This window comes from Ambystoma mexicanum, chromosome 6q, assembly GCF_040938575.1.
Source record: "Ambystoma mexicanum isolate Mex_15411 chromosome 6q, UKY_AmexF1_1, whole genome shotgun sequence".
NCBI classification, from domain to species: domain Eukaryota; kingdom Metazoa; phylum Chordata; class Amphibia; order Caudata; family Ambystomatidae; genus Ambystoma; species Ambystoma mexicanum.
Window position 1 is genome coordinate 815,655,738 of NC_090937.1, and position 19,450 is coordinate 815,675,187.

The 19,450-nt window shown below is 45.5% G+C and overlaps 1 protein-coding gene across 1 annotated transcript in view; it reads left to right on the plus strand.

The window, feature by feature from the left end:
• Positions 1–19,450, plus strand: part of ETFDH (electron transfer flavoprotein dehydrogenase) — a 920,962-nt gene that overhangs the window by 21,250 nt on the left and 880,262 nt on the right. The window contains exon 2 of the mRNA XM_069631338.1: positions 7,358–7,501. Coding sequence (XP_069487439.1) covers positions 7,358–7,501 — 144 coding nt within the window. The remainder of the gene's footprint in view (positions 1–7,357; positions 7,502–19,450) is intronic.

Genomic DNA, 19,450 nt, shown 5'->3' on the forward strand with positions numbered 1-19,450 from the left:
CACTTGGCATGTTTGAGTGACAGCTAGGCTGATGAATGGGGGTTTTGCTGCATAAAAGCAGGGCTTTGGGGACTGGAACTTCAGAAGTCGCCAAAGGACCTAAAGAATTGGAAGAGGGAAGAAGCTGAGCCATCTACAACGACGACACCACCGGTGGAGCCCTGCTGTACAAACTCACCACCCGACGACAGAGGAGAACTTCTTCCAGGAGAGTCTTCTTCCCCTTGAGCTGGTGGGACCAACCAGTTCTCCTTTTTCGCCTTCCTGGATCGTCTCGTGGTCGAATCGCCCGTGCCAAGCACCCCAGCGGCCGGATAGCCACGCTTCACAACTACCGCGAATAAAAGGGTAGTACCTTTTAACCGGGAAACTCCGCGGCTGGATTCTTCCCTGGCAGTGCAACGAACTCCAGCTTTCCTCCACGTCGAGATCTTCTCTTCCCCTGGACGAAACCCCGACTTGCACCCGCTGCCAGGAACAACTGCCCCCGCTGGAGCTTTCTCACCATTTCAGGTACTATATCCCGCCTGGTCTCCCTTGCAACAGACTGTCCAAGGTCTCCCGTAAATCCTTGACTCTCTACCCTCGGGTGACCTCGGACCTGTCAACATTACCTTTCTAACTTGATCCAACCTCTTTTGACTTTTCTGCAAAGACTTTGAGTGCATTTCCACTGTGTGATCTTGGGCACATTCCGCCTTGCTCTCTCCAAGAGTGGCCCTGGCATATGAACTTTTTGCTCTACAGTAGACCCTGCCTTTCTTGACTTGCTGTGGTTTCTTAAGTGTTGGTACTGTGTGTTTTTCCTATTCTGCTTTTTCTCTCCCTCTTTAAACAAATTATTGGAGTGCCATCTACGGTTACGCGCTCACCTCTGTTTTGTTAAATAAGTGGTGTCTTAACCTAGACTTGTCAAATAATTAACTAGGGAGATGTATATACTTATAGTGACTGTGTTTGAACTTGCTTGACATATTAGTGCCAGTGTATTTTTACAAGTGTGTTTTTAAATAAATAACTAAATACTTTTATACCAAAGCTCTGGTCAGTGTTTGCTTGTGCTGCTGTATTTTTAGCCCTATTGTGTATACTCTATATACTGCCTAAATCTTCTTGAGGGAAGTCTGACTGCTCAGCCACAGCTACCAGGTAAATCTGGGTGGTGCAGACTGCTACCAATTGGGTTTACTGCTTACTCCTGTAGTCTTAAACTTTTTTGCAGTGGTCCCTTAGGGAACTGCACAGGTTTCTGCCTAACACTAAGTTGTAGGGGCTTGCTCCTGACAAACTCCTCCTGTTGCCTCCCTTTTTATTTCCTCAGCTCATTTTTATGTTGAAGTGCGTTTGGGGTATAATACTAGACTGACAGGCTTTAAATTTTGAGTTTTTGTAATTCTTAAAATATGCCTGTTTACGAAGAGGATATGCTTTCAATAAGTTGCTTATTCCAGTTCATGATAAATCGGTGTTATTGCAAGTTATTCCTGCCCATAAGTCTGGATCCCCCAGCTCCAGATGGGAGCAGTAGCTGACTATCAGAAGTCCTGGCTTTAAGTGCTCAGAGAAGACGACATCTACAGGAGAAGAGGCCCCAATCCCTGATTGAGGATGTTGGATTAGATCTTGACTCGACTCTTGTTACAATTTATGTGGAGTCGAAAGAAGGCAACAACTAGTCTAGTCTTCCGGATCCCCTATTTGTTCAGGGTGAAGACACTTCAGGAAATAAAACAGGCAATTATATTGATTTGATACCTGCCCTCACGCCGGCAATGCCGTCTTGGAGGACGTAATTTCGGAAGTTTTGGAGCAGACTGCACTAGTGAAGGAAGCGGTTGATGATGGCTCACTTAATGCAGTTCAATGGCAGCGCATTAAGGATCTTATCATATATGACCTTCATGCTTGCACAAATGTAGCTAAATTTAGTGCCTTGGTAGTCGGTGTACACCAGGGTCCATTTGGTATACAAGTTACACCTGGATAAATCCTGTCAAACGGACCTGTGTAAAGGTTAATCAGTCCTGTCAAATTCTGATGAATTTACTGATACTGAAATTCTCACTACGGAATTGTGAGACAGACATGGTATCAAGAGAGACACAGACTCAACAGTTCCAAAACCCTTATTTACTACAATGCTGGGGTTGGTGTAATACCTAACTGGCCCTCAACAAATGTTTCTAAGGGCCGTCGATGTCTGAAAGTACAAAACTAAAATCTGTCTGTGTCTAAACCTATGCGTTTCCTCGTCTCTGATAAAATGTGGTAGTAAGTCTCTTTTAAAGGAAACATAGCGATTCAAAAAGAAATGTATAGCAAAGCTGGTTTCAGGTTGTCTTCTCACCAGCTGTGGCTTGGTTAGTATCATCAATGTTTAGCACAATCAAACAGAAGTTGTTCATCAGCTCTTCTCTACAAAGTTCAACAATTCCCAATGTCTTTAGTTCCCGGAGATTCCCATCCCCAAGCTTCACTCTTTAAAAGTTTCAAATCAAACAAAAAAAAAATATATAGTTTCTTTCAGGGTTCCCTTCCCCAAGCTTATGCCTCCTTTTGCACCAAATAAAAGTTCACCTCTCCTAGGCCTATTAGGGTTCCCTTCCCCAAGCCCAGGCCCCTTCAGTTTCAAACCAAAATGTTCAACTTGTCAAATATGTATCCACCTTGGTTAAGCCTCTTGGGGTTCCCTTCCCCAAGCACAGGCCCTTTCAATTCCCAAACACGAGTCCAGTTTGAAACACATTTCAACTTGTCAAGGTGTCCCTTTCTCTTGTTTACATTTCCCTTCACACACAAATGCTAGGTTCTTGGCTCATCATAAGCGTGATGACTCTGATCGTTGGCCCCTCTCTGTATGTCCTGTACTTGATTCTCTTCTGTCTTTTCCTCTTCCAGGTGCTTTCTGCACCGTTGGCTATCTTCACTCGGCTGTGCACACTTGCACCTTCTTGATCCCGTCTTTTCCTCTTCCAGGTGCTTCCTGCACCCCTTTATCTTCCACTTTGTTGTGCCCACTTGCAGCTTCTTTGTCTTGCTTTCTCTCGGCTTACCGTGCCCCTGACACCTTCCCTCTGGGTTCACTTTCTCTTCACTGTGCCTCTAGCACACCCATTTCATGCACCCTTGGCCCTGTCCTTTTCCTTTCTGTGCCTCTTGCAAACTTGTTTAATTCGCTGGTGCTCACGTGCACCTTCACTTCACTTTCGGATCACTCGCACCCTTCTTGTTTACTTTATTTCGGTTTCCAGTGCTCACTTGCACCTTTCCTTCACTTTCGGGTCACTTGCACCCTTCTCATTCATCTTCAAGCCTTTTACTTCCTTTCTGCTCTTTCAGCGCCTCTTGCTTTCCTTTTACTTTCTGCGATCTTTCTTACTTTCCGCTTCGTGCCACTTATAAATGCTTTCTTTTCTCCCTCCCCGTTTCAGCTAGCCGCAACGCTCTTGAGTTGATCACTTTCCCCTTTGAAACTCACTGGCTAGCGTTGCGCTGGCCAGCAGTACTCGGGGCATATGGGATCGAGGTCTGAGTCTCACCACCTGCTCCTCCGATTCCCCCTGGGACAGGCACATGTCCCAAGGGAACGTGTACTCCTCTGCACGCTGCCAGCAGGACATGGGTTGCCTCAATCCGGCTCCCTGGAGACATGGTTCCCTAGCCACGCTGCAGCCCCTCACAGGCCGGGCCAGTGTTGCAGCATGCCGCTCTCCTCCGGATCCTCCAGGCTCCTCTCCCTTCAGCTCCCTGCTTCTTGGCTTCTCTGCTTCCTTCAGGATTCAAAGCTCGCTCTCGCTTGTGCAAAACCACACCTTTTTATACATCACCTAAGAGTCGGTGTGAGTAGCCAGTGTTAAATACCTGACACTGCCTGACCCTATTAATGGGACAACCTAATGGTAGTAGCTGGCAGTCTTCTTTATGTTTCTCACGGTGTTTCATGCAGGTAATCATCAATATTCTTGGTTGCCTCTTCTTCTTCCCAGTTTTGATTGAAAATGGAGAGGGGGAGATGGAACGGGATTACAAATATCCCATGAAAGCTGAGGAAGGGGTTTCAGATGGGAAATGGTGAGAGGGGGGAACACCATGTCTCACCCTTGGGTACTCTCTGCCCAATTCCCCCATGATCCTCCACTAGGTGATCCTCCCTCACTTGTCCACCCCCAGGGTCGGGATCCAAAAGCTATGGCCCTTCCCTGGCCACCTGAATAGAAGATCCCGGGGAAGTAGGTGGGAGAATACCATACAGTGTCTCACATAACACAAGAACACTGGGATAAAGCAGGCAGATTAACCGAGTCCTATCAGTAGATCTTTGGGAGAAGTCGACCACAGGGGGATGGTGGGGGGGGCGGAATCCCTCCCATGGAAAGACTGTTGGCTCTGGGGTTATGTCTAATTTTACATCAGACTCTCTACTTTTAAATGACATTCGTATCAGGAAATCGCAAATGTCAATGATTGACTATCTGACCCTGAGGAGGTTCCTTTTGGACTCTCGGAAAATCATATTTACCAAATTTGAGAAGTCCAAGGAGCCGGAATCGAGGGAATCTCTCAAAAATATTTTGGCCTGGTTCCATCGAAGAGCTAGCCAAGTTGCATTAGAAATCAGGACCTGAGTCCTTCGTAGGGTGCATATTAATAACTGGTACTCCGGGGACAAGACTGATTGCATTATTATTGGGTGTGGTAGTAGTAATTACCCTTGTTTCTGAGTAAATGCAAACATTTGAGAACTATGTAATTTTCCCCAAATGTTGGACTGATCCTAGGATCCTTTGAGGAATGTGACTATTTGAATGACTGCATTTGAGCTGTCTTGTTCGTTTTTTTTTTTTTAAATTATTTTTTGTATTGCTTTGTCATTTCGTTTTTTAATGTTTTGTGTGAGTATGTTGGGTATCCGCACTTCTATGCCTACGGGCTTTTGTTCCAGATCTACCTAAATTAAAAAAAATGTATTAAATTAAAATCCAGTAGAAGGTCTGGGACCCAAAGTGAGTTGTATACCTGGCAGGATAGATGCAACTAAGCTGTGCAAGTCTGGGATCCGCACCCACCTGAGAAACCGATTTTAAGCCATGAGGGTCTGGGGCCCTGTGAAAGAAAGCAGAGCGAATTCCTGAGAACCCATTGGCTTGGCAAGAAAAAGAGCCAAGCCACTTTTGCGAGTCTGGCACTTGCACCCATATGAGAGACTGGGAACAAGAAGGTCAAGAACCCTGGAACAGATAAAAGGAACCCTACGTTTGGAAGTGGAGCATGTCAAACTGGTAGGATATTAGAAGTGAGTTCTAGACGATACATTAACTTGTGATAATCAGAAGTCTAGGGAAAAGGAGCATAACCCTAGCACTGGATTCCTGTATTTTGGGGACATTATTTTGCATCACTTTAATACCAGCGCAACTTGGATCTTTTCTGTTGATTGAAAACACCAGGAACACTTTTTACTTTGAGAAGAGACTATCCTTGCACTGTTGGACAGAGGTAGGTTTTGGCACACGGTGGTGTTGGACCTTTTATTTACGGACTTCATGACTGTTTCATTAGTTTCCTTTGAGGCAGGAAAACCCCTCTTAGCAGAAGGGATAGAGAGGCCTTTTTCCACCCCATTTTAAAAATAAGTCTTTATCCAAAAACATGCCACCATTGCGCCCGGGCCTTACTTCTGCACCCTTACAGCAAAGAATGGAAATCATGGTAATCCATATTGTTTTTAGTAAAAAAAAATAGATGTGGAATTTCTGATCAGTCAGGATTTCAACGAGACGCTAAATTCAGGGTTTTGAATGCCGTATTGGCAGATGTCCTCTAATCGGCCCATGAGACTTTAGGGCTGGTACTGGCAAGCCCGCTGAATCCTACACTATTCCAATTAATAATTTTGTTTTTTCCTCTTGGAAAATGGCTGAGGGGCCTGCTCATGTCTTATTCCATAAAAAGAAATAAAGAAGAATTCTAAAAAAAAAAACTAACAAACCCAACATGGCTAATAATAATGGGCTCTCTTTGCAGAGTCCCTTTTCGATTTTCCCATTGGTGGGGAAGAATTTTCAGCGATGGCAACTGGTGTGTATATCAAGTAAGCAAGTTGGGCCGAAGTGGGTGGCGAGAGGGTTATGGGGTGGAGGAGTACAGGATTAGAGTGGTGCCTGCATGTGACTTAAAAACAAAGTACGGGCGAGTTGCCTGCAGCCAGCATGGTATGATGGATGTGTACCTAGCCACCTGATTGGTTGGCATCTCTCCTGTGTCTGCAGACAGTGTCTACAAGTTTGTTAGACTTTCTAGACATTGTAAGTTCAGCAGGCAATCACACAAGCACCCATTTCCAGCTCTCTACCGAGACAAGTGCTTTGTTCGGTTGATAATTAAGATGCCTCGCTTCACATTTTGGGTTCTTAGGTGAAAATACACTGTTTTTAGATCTGATATTTACAGCAGTGCTTTTAGGCACTCGCCCCCACCAATATGTTATTTCAGTCCTGTAAATGTACAGTTGGGGGCTTGGCTTCCACAGACTTGGGTATTGTTTTTTCCTGAGAAGTAATGTCCTGCCTCTCTGTTCAATACAGTCAATGCTTTGGTGTATACTCATTAAATGAGGACTGGGACAATAAGAAACCACATAGTTAAAAGCACATAACTGCTTACCAATAGGTTTCATCACACATTGTAATGTAATGCAATAGGCATTTATATTGCACCCTTTAGTGAACTAAGTAGTCTACCATGATTGAGGCTTGGCCATTTCCAGACCATGATCTGTGATGGGGCATTGAGGTGGTGACTTGATGAAAGCAGAAGCAGAAGCAGGAAGGTCCCAACAGGAGGTGGGTAAGCGAGTCTGGGTGTCCATGTGTTTGAATCAGGTTTGGTTGGTGTGGCTTAACTTTTCTAGATCAAGAGAAGGGCATATTATGGAAGATGTGAAATCCTATTATTACTCCTGGTGGGCTTCTTCTTAAACAAGCCAGTCATGCAGCTTGGGTGTTTTGAACAAGATGAGGGAGTGAGTGAGAGATTGAGTATGTTGTGGTGTAATTAACTTGCCTTGGTTCTGATGCATATTTTTGAGTTAGTACCTCTAGTCATATAATCAAATAATCTTGTTATTTCTACCTAATTTGTGATTACCACTTAAAGGTTAATACACTGCACATCTGCAAGATTCATTCAAGTCACATCTGTCAATGCCCTGTGCCAATGGCAGTAATAAGACATTTCAAATGTGAACTCCAAGCTAATCCTATATTTGTATCACGTTTTAACTAAATCCCATGTGCACTTAGCAGGTATTCAAATGATATTGATTTCCATGTAATGTATTTCAATCATTTGTTAACAGCTCATCGGTGCCTACATCATATAAAGTCTGTGAGCAAAGAATGCCTACCACCATCCTTGTGCCCTGCAAGATGGACTTCATCTGTGCCTCGCATTACTACACATTATTCAGTGTACCCGCGGGAAAAAGACAAACGGTGGGAAGGTGAGTTGCGAGTGCATGTATTTATTTATTTATTTTTTAACAACCGAATGGTAAAAAGCACTTGACAAAAAGATGTAATAAAAATGCCATGCCTTCAAATAAATTGCTCAAAAAGTAGATGTTTTCTTTGGCAATTAGTACACTACAGTAGACAAGAGACAATGTGTAGGTTGAATGACAGAAACTAATGTTAAATGTGATGAATCGTGCAGAGTAGTATAGTGTTTATAACGAATAAGAAATACTGAATAGCTTTTTCAGTGAAAAATAAATGTTTCGGTAAAAGTATATATGGGGGGTGGGGTAAGGGATTAAAAAGGGCGGGGGTAATAAAGCTGTGGAAACGGGGGCTTTCGGGGGGAACCCCCCCCCCAATTAAAAAAGAGACTGATATTCGACATGATTCCGTTATTTTTCTTTCACCGAAAAAGTTTGTTATTTAGGTATTAGTTATAAAGACATGGAACCGACTCAGGTGGGGGGGGGGGGTATGGGATAATATGTGAGAGGATCACATGGAAGGAGATGGCTGTCAGGGAGATGTGATGACTACTGTAGGAGACACAATACAAAGAGAGATGGCCCGCCAGGAAATATTTGAATCTTCAGAACTAAATTCAGTACACTAGTCAAATGCAGTGGCTGTAGAAACACTTAATGATACTTTGCTTGGTATTAACCTGATGAGTTGGGAAAGATTTTTTTCTTATATCTTCAAAAGGTTTTTGAATCCTGTAATTTATAGGTATTGTATTTATTTTTTATAAATATAAAGCCACTTTTTAATCTTTCCAATAGGTAAATAAACATATATACCTTAAGATGTTTAAATAGAATAAACATAATGCATACATCCAATAGAGTATACAACATATAAATGTGGACATGATTGGTTCTTTTTAACATAGAGCAAAAAACAGGAAGTGTATTTTATAAGAAACAGCAAACACAAATAATTCTAAATCTATCACTTGTGTATCAATCTGATTCCTTACTAACTGGCTAGTCTAAAGGGAGACCACCAATAGGCCAGTGAGAACCTAATAAAAAACCAGGGATCTACGTAGAACCACAGTTATATAGTCCATAACGGCAGAGTCTCCTTCCTATGACCCTCGTGCTTCAAAGGGGGCTTTACATTACGGCGGTTAAAAATCCATGTACCACCTTCCTCAGGACCAAACGGAATACAGTGACCCCTTATTCATGCTGCCATCCATAGAGTCCCTTCCTACTGGGAAGCCAAAATAGCTATAGCTTGCCTAGGCGGATTTTCAAAAGTAAATTGGGGTTTAAGAGTAATGTTACAAGAGTTGTATGAGGCGTAGCGTTAATCTTCGTGTCAGCGTGGTCTTGGTCGGTAGTGCGAGCGCTCTGGGTCTAACAGTCAGACGTGCCGTTATTCGCAACGTAACAGCACCTTGCTGTGCCGGAAATGTGTGTTCTCGTCTAAACATGTCGGAGCGATGCAGTACTCCTCTCTCTATACAGACCTGTCTTTCAACCATGAACTCTGAGAGCTTCACACCTGAGCTCGCCTCCTGCACTTAGTCCCTCGTGTTCCACATCAACAAACACCTCTCCTTCAAGACACTCATAGCTAAGGAAACTCAGACATCTTGGTATCAGCTCTCTCTCCTGCGAAAAGTCAAGCGCTTCCTCCCTTCAGACAGCTTTAGATCTACTGTTCAAGCACTGGTCCTATCCCACCTGAATGGGGGCAGTGCAGTCCTCGAAGGCCTCCCAAAGCACTTTAACCATAGTGTTTTCAGTAAAGGTGATAGGTTTTTAGTAGCACAACTTAACCATAACGTCCCTTTTAACAATGTGTTTTCACTGAATTTAATAGGTTTTTACCAGGATACCCTTAGTTTGTAAAGATGTACTGTACGACATACCGAACCTGCTGCCACCATGTTAATGTGCAAGACAGTCGCGGACTATGCGTCTGGTTGCGGACATCGGGGGGCATCCAACGGTACGACGTCCTTTCATCGCAGGATGTTTTTTCGCAGGGTTTTTTGCCGCATATTTTTATTTATTTTGAAAAAACCCATCAAATTTTTTAGGGGGGGTTAGTAAATTTTATATATGTCGAGTGTGGGTGTTAGGGAATAAATACAAATTAAATAAAATGGGAGGGGTGGTGGAGGCCCCCCCAAAAAAATGTAAAAAAATGGTTGATGGGTTTTTTCGTAAAACAAACCACAGTAAAAACCCTAGCAAAAAAACATCCCACGATGAAATGACATGGAACCCATCCAACCTGCTCAGAAAGGCAGGGGCTCTCTTACATAGTGGTACCATTCAGCAAACACAAGGGACATATACAAACAGCACCATGTACATGAATTGCAAGAGAAAATAGAGCAGGCCTGCAAACTGTGTACTTATAAAACAAACAGCACAAAGGCATAGGGAGTACACCATAACGGAAGGCGCCAACAAGAGAAGTGACGTCTGCCTTCAACAATCTTACCGCACTTCTACTTTACATGAGAACAAAGAATGAACAGCCAGAGTAAGGACTGGAAAGTACTAAGATCAGAACGTCACTACAACGTAGCAAGCACACTAAAGTTTGTCTGATAATTGCACAGGTGGTGCAGTATACAATAGTAGACAAGCATACCGTTTCTTTTTTTTACGCAGCAATGGCAAGCACCTTAGAGTGGCTGGAAGAAAATGTCCTGCATGGCGCAATGACTTGCAATAGTAACCCCATTGGTACGCACCGCAGTCTGAAACGTAAACTATTTAATATCTATTGCTTCATGTACACCTAACAGATTTTGTTTTCTTTTAAGAGAACATATTGGAAAGGAAAGCAAGGCATCACAAGTGGCACCCCTTCCACAACAGCATACGGGCACAGGAAAGGAAATAAACTCTATAAATAGCAAACTGGACAGCCTGGAAGCCAAAATGGAAGAATTGTTGAACAATTTTGCCGCCTTAAAACATTACGTAAAAGGATATATTATGGACAAAATGAAATGGCACTGCCAGACCTGAACGTGTACCCCTTCCCCATTTCACAGCCCGCCATCCCCTAAAAATCTGTGTGATCAGACCCATTACGATGATACCTCAATCCCTTCCTCCCCTCACGACCAACTTGTACAAATCCCCAATTCCCCACAATAAGTATCCACTTCTGCTACCCCTTCCCTTTCCTAAAAGTATCTATGAATGTGTTGAAATAAAGGTTGATATGTAAATTGTTCCTGAGTGTATATGTGGCTTTTCCTTTGTGTTTAAAATCCCGTTATGACTCAGCGGCACACAGTACTCGTGGGAATGACTGCAATTAAGCAACAGGGAGGTGTCCTACGGATACTGCACCTGCCCGGCCGATCCGCAATCACAGTGGAGGCATCCGTATCACGCCAGTACGAACCGCATGTCCGCATCTTGTGAACCACCTATAAGTAGTTGTGGGAGTGGACGTATGTCCGTTGCACAAGTACGTGCATGCGTATCTCTTACTCTGTATTCTGGTAACACCGTCCCTGTCCAGCATATGCGAAGAAACCTGTGACAAACCTTTAGTGCGAGGGGCCCACCCTTGTCCTACAGGTGGATGTACACATAAACATCCCACCTGCTATACCCTACAAACACTCAGCTTCTCCCAAAATGGTTGGGGCACGTGTGTCACACTATTAATCAGTCAGAGATCCCAACGGTGTGCATAGGACATCTGTGCACATGTGCACAAAGTATTCTGCCCAAAACGCATCCTGTGACAGCCGTCCAAATCGAGACCATTTGTGAAATCACCATGGTACCGCACCAATGCTGCGCATGGCCCTTTATATCGCGGACACAATCTGGACCCTTGGACAGTGGAAAAGTACAATGTTCTGCAATAGATGGAGTGTTATTGGGAAAGTGCACACTTACAAACACCCCACAATGTGCTATTGCACATGTATGTATTTGGTTCAACGATGTAGGACTCTTTGCCGGTTGCAAGGTCTCCACAGCAGCCCTACAAAAGGCCACACCCCAGAAGTGCTCTGCATTCTGTTTGTAGCTTTTGTGAACACAGTAGCGGCCCACATAGCTCTGAGCTGTAATTGAATGTGGATCAATTTCTGCTATGCTACATTACCTTTCTAATTAATGGCAACCATGTTGGCCCGGCTTGCTAAGCACAGTAATGGAGAAACGTATTAATGTGTCATGACCCTTGCCCCTGGCCCTCACTGGCAAATCAGCCTTCCAGTTAGGGCTACGTCAAAGGCCTTAAAACCTCATCCAAGACTCTCTTGGAGTCAATCCTGGCGCCTTTGGCACCAGGCTCATAATCATCATGAAGACCAACATTAGAATGGGAATATTTACTTGGGACTCTTTAACTTGGGGGGGGTTCAGCCAACACGGAGGCACACACAAAGCTCAGTTACAAGGAACTGAGCTATGCACTCTAGTCTTTTGGGTGTGGCAGGCCTGGGACTATTTTACCCGGACTACTTTACATGAAACTATTTAAACCACACCCAAACAGTAAAACATGCTTTGCGTCATTCTGTTGTGGGCAGCGTAACGCTCACCGTGTCCAGTTTTTTGATGCCAGCTTACCTGAACCAAGAACCTGCCAAGAGAGAAAGAATACTACAAAACTTACCCGGAACAGTATCATGTCTTCAATCCATCACTGACTTCAGTTCCACTCACCTGAAGGTACGAACTCCATCATCCGGCACCGCATGCATCCTGGAATACCATAACCTGGAAAGAGGAGAAAGAAGGACAGCATTAGTAAGCGTTTACTCATGTTTCCTCCCAAATGAAGAAAGTCACACAATTCTTACCTGGGTAGTCCTCTCCTGGTCAGTGTCATTGCTGGAACATTACGGCGCTCGGCGAGGAACATCGCAACCAGCAAGGCGAGAAAAGACACAGGTTAGCAATACAAAAGGCGAAACAGCGCAGCGCATTACGCATTACTCACCGGACAGCATTTCGCACACCACGCTTTCGCCTACCGGCCCATGCTCATCTTCAAACTGCGTGACCCCACCAAAATACCTTTCCATACCTAAAAGGAAAGAAGCAAGACATTATTATTCGAACTAAGAGGAACATAAGAACTGCATATAAAGACTGTAAAGCAGCAAACCTACGGAGTCGCAGAAGGCCTGGATTCCCACAGGGGGCTTGCACCAGTGAAGTAACTTGGTCGCTGCTCGCCCCCCACATCTACGCGCCCCTGCCACGAGGAGCAGGACAGAGAATCCACCTTTTACAATATTAAGGTGAGGAGAAGGCCCAAGGGGGAGGAAGGAGTTGAGGCCAAGGGAGGTGGGAAAACATAAAGACAATCTGGTTTTGAATCCAGCTCTCCTATATTGCAGACCCATCTTTAACCAGAGGCCTTACCAAGGGACCGGGAGAGGGTTTGAGAGTGCAAATCATCCAACCAGGGCTGGGTGGCGTCCCTGTGGATACCCGGTGAGCGTAACATAATGCCCCTTCCTGAGAACCACACCTTCAGTACCGACAATCCCCACTGTCCCATTCCCATGGGGAGCATGCTGAAAACGGTAGTATGTGGCACATGCGCTTCCCCACGTACCGCAAGGGCAGCACCCCAGTAAAGCACGAGTAGTCCTTCTTCCCTTTCCACTGTGCCTTCCAGCACCCCCTCATTGGGTACTGTTAAATAGTCACACATGCATCCATCAATCACATTAATGTCATGATCCCGGCTTCCAAAAGGTCAGGGTTTTCCCAACTCCCTTGGAAGCAGATTCATAACACAGGTTCCAAGTGCCAACCAGTCCCAATTGGGACCTTTTGGACCCAGTCCTGGCGCCAGTGGCACCAGGCTCATAAATATGCCCAGTCCCAGCGCTGGAAGCGCCGGGCTCATAATGCTTGGGTGGACTTACCTGCAGCAGACCATGCTGCTTACTTGCCTGCCAGTTGAGCCTCTGATCCTCTTCAGTTTGGAACTACTTTTCCTGTTGGGTGGGGCAGGAGCCACTCCCTAGGTTCAGAACACTGGAACTCTTCTGGAAAGCAGGAACTCTTTTCTTACCTAGGCGTGGCTGTGGAAGGAGACACCTAAGCACTACAGGAGGCTATTTAAACCACACCCGATGGATGAATCTTGCTTTGCGTTATTCTGCATCCTCTGCAGCAGAACGCTCATCGTGTCTTCTGCATCTGATCCTGGGCCTAAGGAAAAAGGCTTACCATCCTGAATCCAGTCTTCAGCAACACCTATAAAGACAAGAAAGAACAGGTTAGCATTACGGTCTTCAGTGACAGCTCTTCACTTACCTGGGCCATCGGCTGTCACCAACGCCTCGCGCTGCATTCTGAAAGACAAAGGCTTACCTACTCTTCGTGCGCTCCGGAGGTCTTCACACTGCATTCCGGCATCTGAAAGACAAAAGCTTACCAACTCTTCGCACGCTCCGGAGGCCTTCGGCGCTGCATCCCGCATCTGAATGACAAAACAAGGTGCGTTTAAAGACATTGGGGAACTTTAATACTCACGTGCCATTACTCCTTTCCACATCTAACCCAGTGGGTATTCCGGCACCCTGCAGCCGCTCCGAAATTGTACCTGCAAAATAAAAAGACAGTTAGAGCGCATCGTGAAGCAGGCAACAAGCACTTACTTACATGCTTCCAGGCGCTTCTATTCATCACACGGGCTCCATCTTCAACTCACTTCAGCCCGTCATCCACCATCGCCGGAACCCTGCAAAACAAGAGACATCATTACTAAAGACTTTAAAGACATTAGAATTACTCGAAACTTACCGTTCGTGCAGTAAACAACGGACAGCAGTCCTCTGAAGTCAAGAGGCCTGCTCCCCTTATCCAGTGAAGAAACTGGTTACAGCACCCTGCCCCGAGGCAGATGGAGAGCACGGCGTTCACTTACCTAAGGTGAGAGCGTTAACCTTCGGGGTCCTACAGGAGAAGAGAAAGGGAAGAAGAGAGAGACATTCAATAACCCAGTTCATTAATCCCATATTTTCTATCTGCAGACATCTTACCCTTCGAGTCAAACATACAGTGCACAGAGGTCCAGCCCAAAGAGCCAGCCGTGTGTTACACATCACCTTTGAAGATACGGTATACGCCCAGTCAAGACCGGCGCCTCTACGGGAATCAGGTGAGCGTTACAATTAAAGAGCTCTCCATGTAACACTATCAGTTCTGTACAAAATTCTGCTGCATACATACCACACCCAGAAACGTTACTGCGTAAGCCCTTAGCCACCACAGTCCCATTTCCATGCCCGCCGTTCTCAAAAGCCCCGGATGTGGCTTTTGTGCTGTGCGCGGGCATGGGGAATACATTGCAACCAGGGTAGGGGCTTTCGTCATTAGTGGTGCCTCTAAAAAGGGCCCTTTTTTTCTTTTCTAGGTTTCTAGAGAAACACTGTTTTTTTATAGGGTTTTCTTTTCTTCTCCTCCTCCAGAATCTTACAGTAAACCTTTCAACGCATCCTGTAGATGGGCAAACAAAAGAGCATCACCAATGGTCGACAAATGCCATTTGCTTGGAAAAACTCTGCATTTTGAGAATTAATGATGTCATTGTTACAGAAGAACATCCCAGGAACGCACAAAAATCAGAAATTCTTCTGTTGATGACACCTTCCAGCCTCTGGCTGGGTACAACATACACTAGGATCGTCCCATACTCTTCTTTGTGGTATGGCTGAGAAAACCACCTGGGTAGTGGGGAAAAAGCCTCTTCACTACATTCATCAACCTCTTCAGTTCATGGAACAAACGTGAACAAGCCAAATAAAACAAATGCATGCCGCCATAGTGCACGACAACAACATGAACAGTAGCGAAACTGGCCACTCGTCTGCAAAGTGCAAGCATGATGCGGAAACTGCATACATGTACAGCGCACCACAATGCGTCCACTCCTTCCAAACCAAAATCACCATCCAAGTGTCTTTCCAGTGCATACTTTGTGCAGATCTATCACAAAGGCATGACCCAAAATCAACACAATGAGTTTCTCCATGCTAGCCTGCCTCACCATGCAGAGTAATGAAAAACAGTATTACCACCCCTTCCTGTACCTTATTGGGTAATACCCACAGTCCCATTTCCATTGGCCAGTATGGTGAGAAGCGCAGAATGTGGCATGTACACTTCCCCAAGTACCGTGAAGCCCGCGCCCCAGTAAACCAGGAGCAGTCCTTCTTCCCTTTCCGCTATTTTTTGTTCAGCACTACCTCATTGGATACTGTTAAATAGTAACACACGTATCCACCAATCACATCCAAGACGTCAGCATCTAAAACTATCAGTTCTGTACAACAGAACTTCATATGTACCGTTACACATTCAGACTGCATGTGTTGTGTCATTCGAAAGCACATTTAGTAGAAAGTTCAGTAAAACTATGCAAGAATTCTGCATCCACATTCATGCACATGGGCACCCATCACCACAAAGTAGAGTTATGAATCCTTTTTCTGCAGTATGTTTACAACTCTGTTATAAGTGCCTGTGAAAACGTGTAGGGGAATGGGTCTTTAGTGGTGCCTCTGAAAAGTTTCTTTTTTCGTTTTTTCACGTGCTTGCAAACAACCTTTTTTGTTTTTTCTCTTTGCATGAGTTTCTGTTTGCTTCTCCTCCTTAAATATGGTCAACGCTTCTTGCACAGTGTAAACGAAAATGGCATTGCCAAGGACATTCAAAGAAATGCCATTTGCATGGAAGCAGTGCATATTTTGCAACTTCATGATCTCATAGTGGGTGGAGAACATCCCATCAGTGCACATAAATGCACACATGCTTCTGTTTATAAGACACCGTCCGAGCTCTGGCTGGGGACAAATTACACCGGCATGGTCCCATACTCCTCTTGGTGCAATGCATGAGAAAACGACTTGGCAGTGGGGAAAATACGCATCACTGCATTCATCAACTTCTTCAGGTGACGGAGCAAACGTCCACACGACATGTAATCCAAATGTAGACCTCCATAATGCACCACAGCAACTTGAACAGTAGCAATAGAGGCCACATATCTGCAAAGGCGAACCATCACGCCGAAACTGCACGCATAGAGACTGCCCCACAAAGCACCCACTCCTTCTAACCCGAAATTAGCAGCAACGCCTCTTTGCACGGCATGCCTGTGCAGATCTTGCACAAAGGTATCGCCCACGATCAGCACTGTGCGTTTCTCCATCTCTACCAACCTCATTAAACAGAGTTTTGGAAATAAATAGTACCACCGCTTCCTGTGAACCACACCTTGAACACCAGATTGGATAATCCCCACAGTGCCATTTCCATCCCCACCATGCTTAGAATGGCAGGATGTGGCACGTGCGCTTTCCCAGCTACAGCGAGTGCCGTGCCCCAGTAAAGCAGGGACAGTCCTTCTCCCCTTTCCACTGTTCTTTTTCTAGCACTCGCTCATTGGGTTCTGTGAAATATTCACACGCACATACAGCAATCACATCCAAGACCTATGCATCCAACACTATCATTTCTGTACAGCACTCGAGTGCACGTTGCGTGTGCTTCCAAAGCACCTCCAGTACAAAGTTCTGCAAAAGAATCCACGATTTCAGCATCCAAAATCATCCAGAGCGGCACCCATCATGACTTTGGCCATGCAGTCTAGTGCTTGCCCACACCCAGCGCAACATAATGGAGCCATGCATGCAAACATGTGGCCAGATGCCACAATCCACAAACGTAACATGGGCGGCGGCACTTCTACCCAACCCCCGCACCATAACACAGCGATGCATGGAAACATGTAACAGTTAGCAGAATCCACAAACCTACCACAGCCTCCGGCACCCCTACTCACTTCCATTTGCAAAGTATTGTCACTGCCAACCAAACCACAAAATCTTCACAACATTGGGCCTACTCCCAGCAATCTGCACAAAGCAGAGTCCAAGCACATAGAAGATCCACTTCAACCCTACCCTCTTCTATACTGACAGTGTTCCAACACTGCGCCCAGTGGGTACACTTCAGGACTTGTTATTGCACCATCTCCAGGCATACACCGAAAACTGTAGGATGTTCTGACAATAACCACACCCATGGAACCAACAATATATGCATGTCCGCTCACTTCTGCTGCTGTATCAAGTCTAAAAGGTGCTCCACAACTATTTTGTAAAGGTGACCACCCTCTGAGAGATGCAGTCAAAACTGCATTGCTGCGGTGGGTGTGGTCAAGGCCTTGGCTCTTGGGTGCATGGCCTACGGCCGACGGCCTTTGGCCATGCAACCAATAGTCTAGGCCTTGGCGACAACCACTGCAATGTAATGCAGCCATGCATGGCAACATGTGACCAAGTACCACAATCCAAACACGTACCACAGCCACCGGCAGTCCTACCAACCTCCGCACCATAATACAGCTATGCATGGAAACATGCAACAGTTAGCAGAATGTACAACACAGCCTCCAGCACCCCTACCCACTTTCATTCACATACTATGGTGTTACTGGCAACAAAACCAAAAAATTGTTCACAACAGTGGCCCTGCTCCCAGCACTCTATTCAGTGCACAAAACCAGTACTTCATAGTGCAGTACAGTACTCAGCACTCCACGCAATGGACAACACCCAAGCGTATAAAATATGCAGTTCAACCCTATCCACTTCTTTGGACACACTATTTGAACATTGCACCCAGTTGACATACTGCCGTATCCAAGCATGTAGAAGATCCACTTCAAACCTACCCTCTTCTACACTGACAGTATTGCAACACTCCACGCAGTAGGCACACTGCAGTACCTGTCACTGCACCATCTCCAGCCATACATCGAAAACTGTAAGATGTTCTAACAATGACCACACACCTGGAACCAACAATATACACATGTCAGCTCACCTCTGGTGCTCTATCGAGTCTAAAACGTGCTCCACAACCATTCTTTAAAAGTCACCACCCTCTGAGATATGCAGACTCAAAACTGCATTGCTGCGGTGGGTGTGGTCAAGGCCTTGGCTCTTGGGTGCATGGCCTATGGCCCACAGCCTTTGGCCATGCACCCAATAGTGTAGGCATTGGCCACACCCACATGGAAACCTGCAACAGTTAGCAGAATCTTCGGCAGTCCTACCCATTTTCACTCACATACTATGGTGTTACTGCCAACTGAACCAAAACATTTTCTCAGCAGTGGCCCAGCTCCCAGCACTCTATTCAGTGCACAAAACCAATGCTTCATAGTGCAGTACAGTAGACAGCACTCCGTGCAATGGACACTACCCAAGCCAATGAAATATGCAGTTCAACCCCATCCACTTGTATGCACACACTATTTGAACATTGCACCCAGTTGGCACACTGCAGTTTCCAAGCACATAGAAGATCCAATTCAACCCTACCCCCTTCTATAGTGACAGTATTCCAACGCTGCACCCAGTGCACACACTGCAGGACTGTTCACTCCATTAGCTGCAGCCATGGAGTAAGCACTGTAGGATGTGCGTACAATCACCACACCCATGCAACCAACAATATATGCAATGCTGATGAACCACACACAAGGCAACAATGTCAAACCTACTTGCAACCACGGCACATAGTTGTCGGTGCAAGGCTACAGGTTTACCACACGCAATGTTACAATGTTCATGTCATGTGTAATGCACTCCCCTTCTGCAATTGAGCTGCCACCAGTCACCATGGAAAGAGGTCACCGCACAAGCTATCGTACCGTAATTAAGGCTGGCTGCATTCACCACACATGGAAGACGCCTGTGGAGGGTCCCGCGAATTGGCACAGTACGCACGTATACTGCAGGCACACCACCGTCTTCTTCCACCTTATGCCATATCTCAGATGAAGCACTTCTCACTCTCCTCACCTTTTCCATGCCTTCTTCCCACCATGGCGTAAAATATGTTTGCCAGGTCCTTTCGGCGCAGCACTGTCCTTCGATACACCATGGCGGCGTTTCC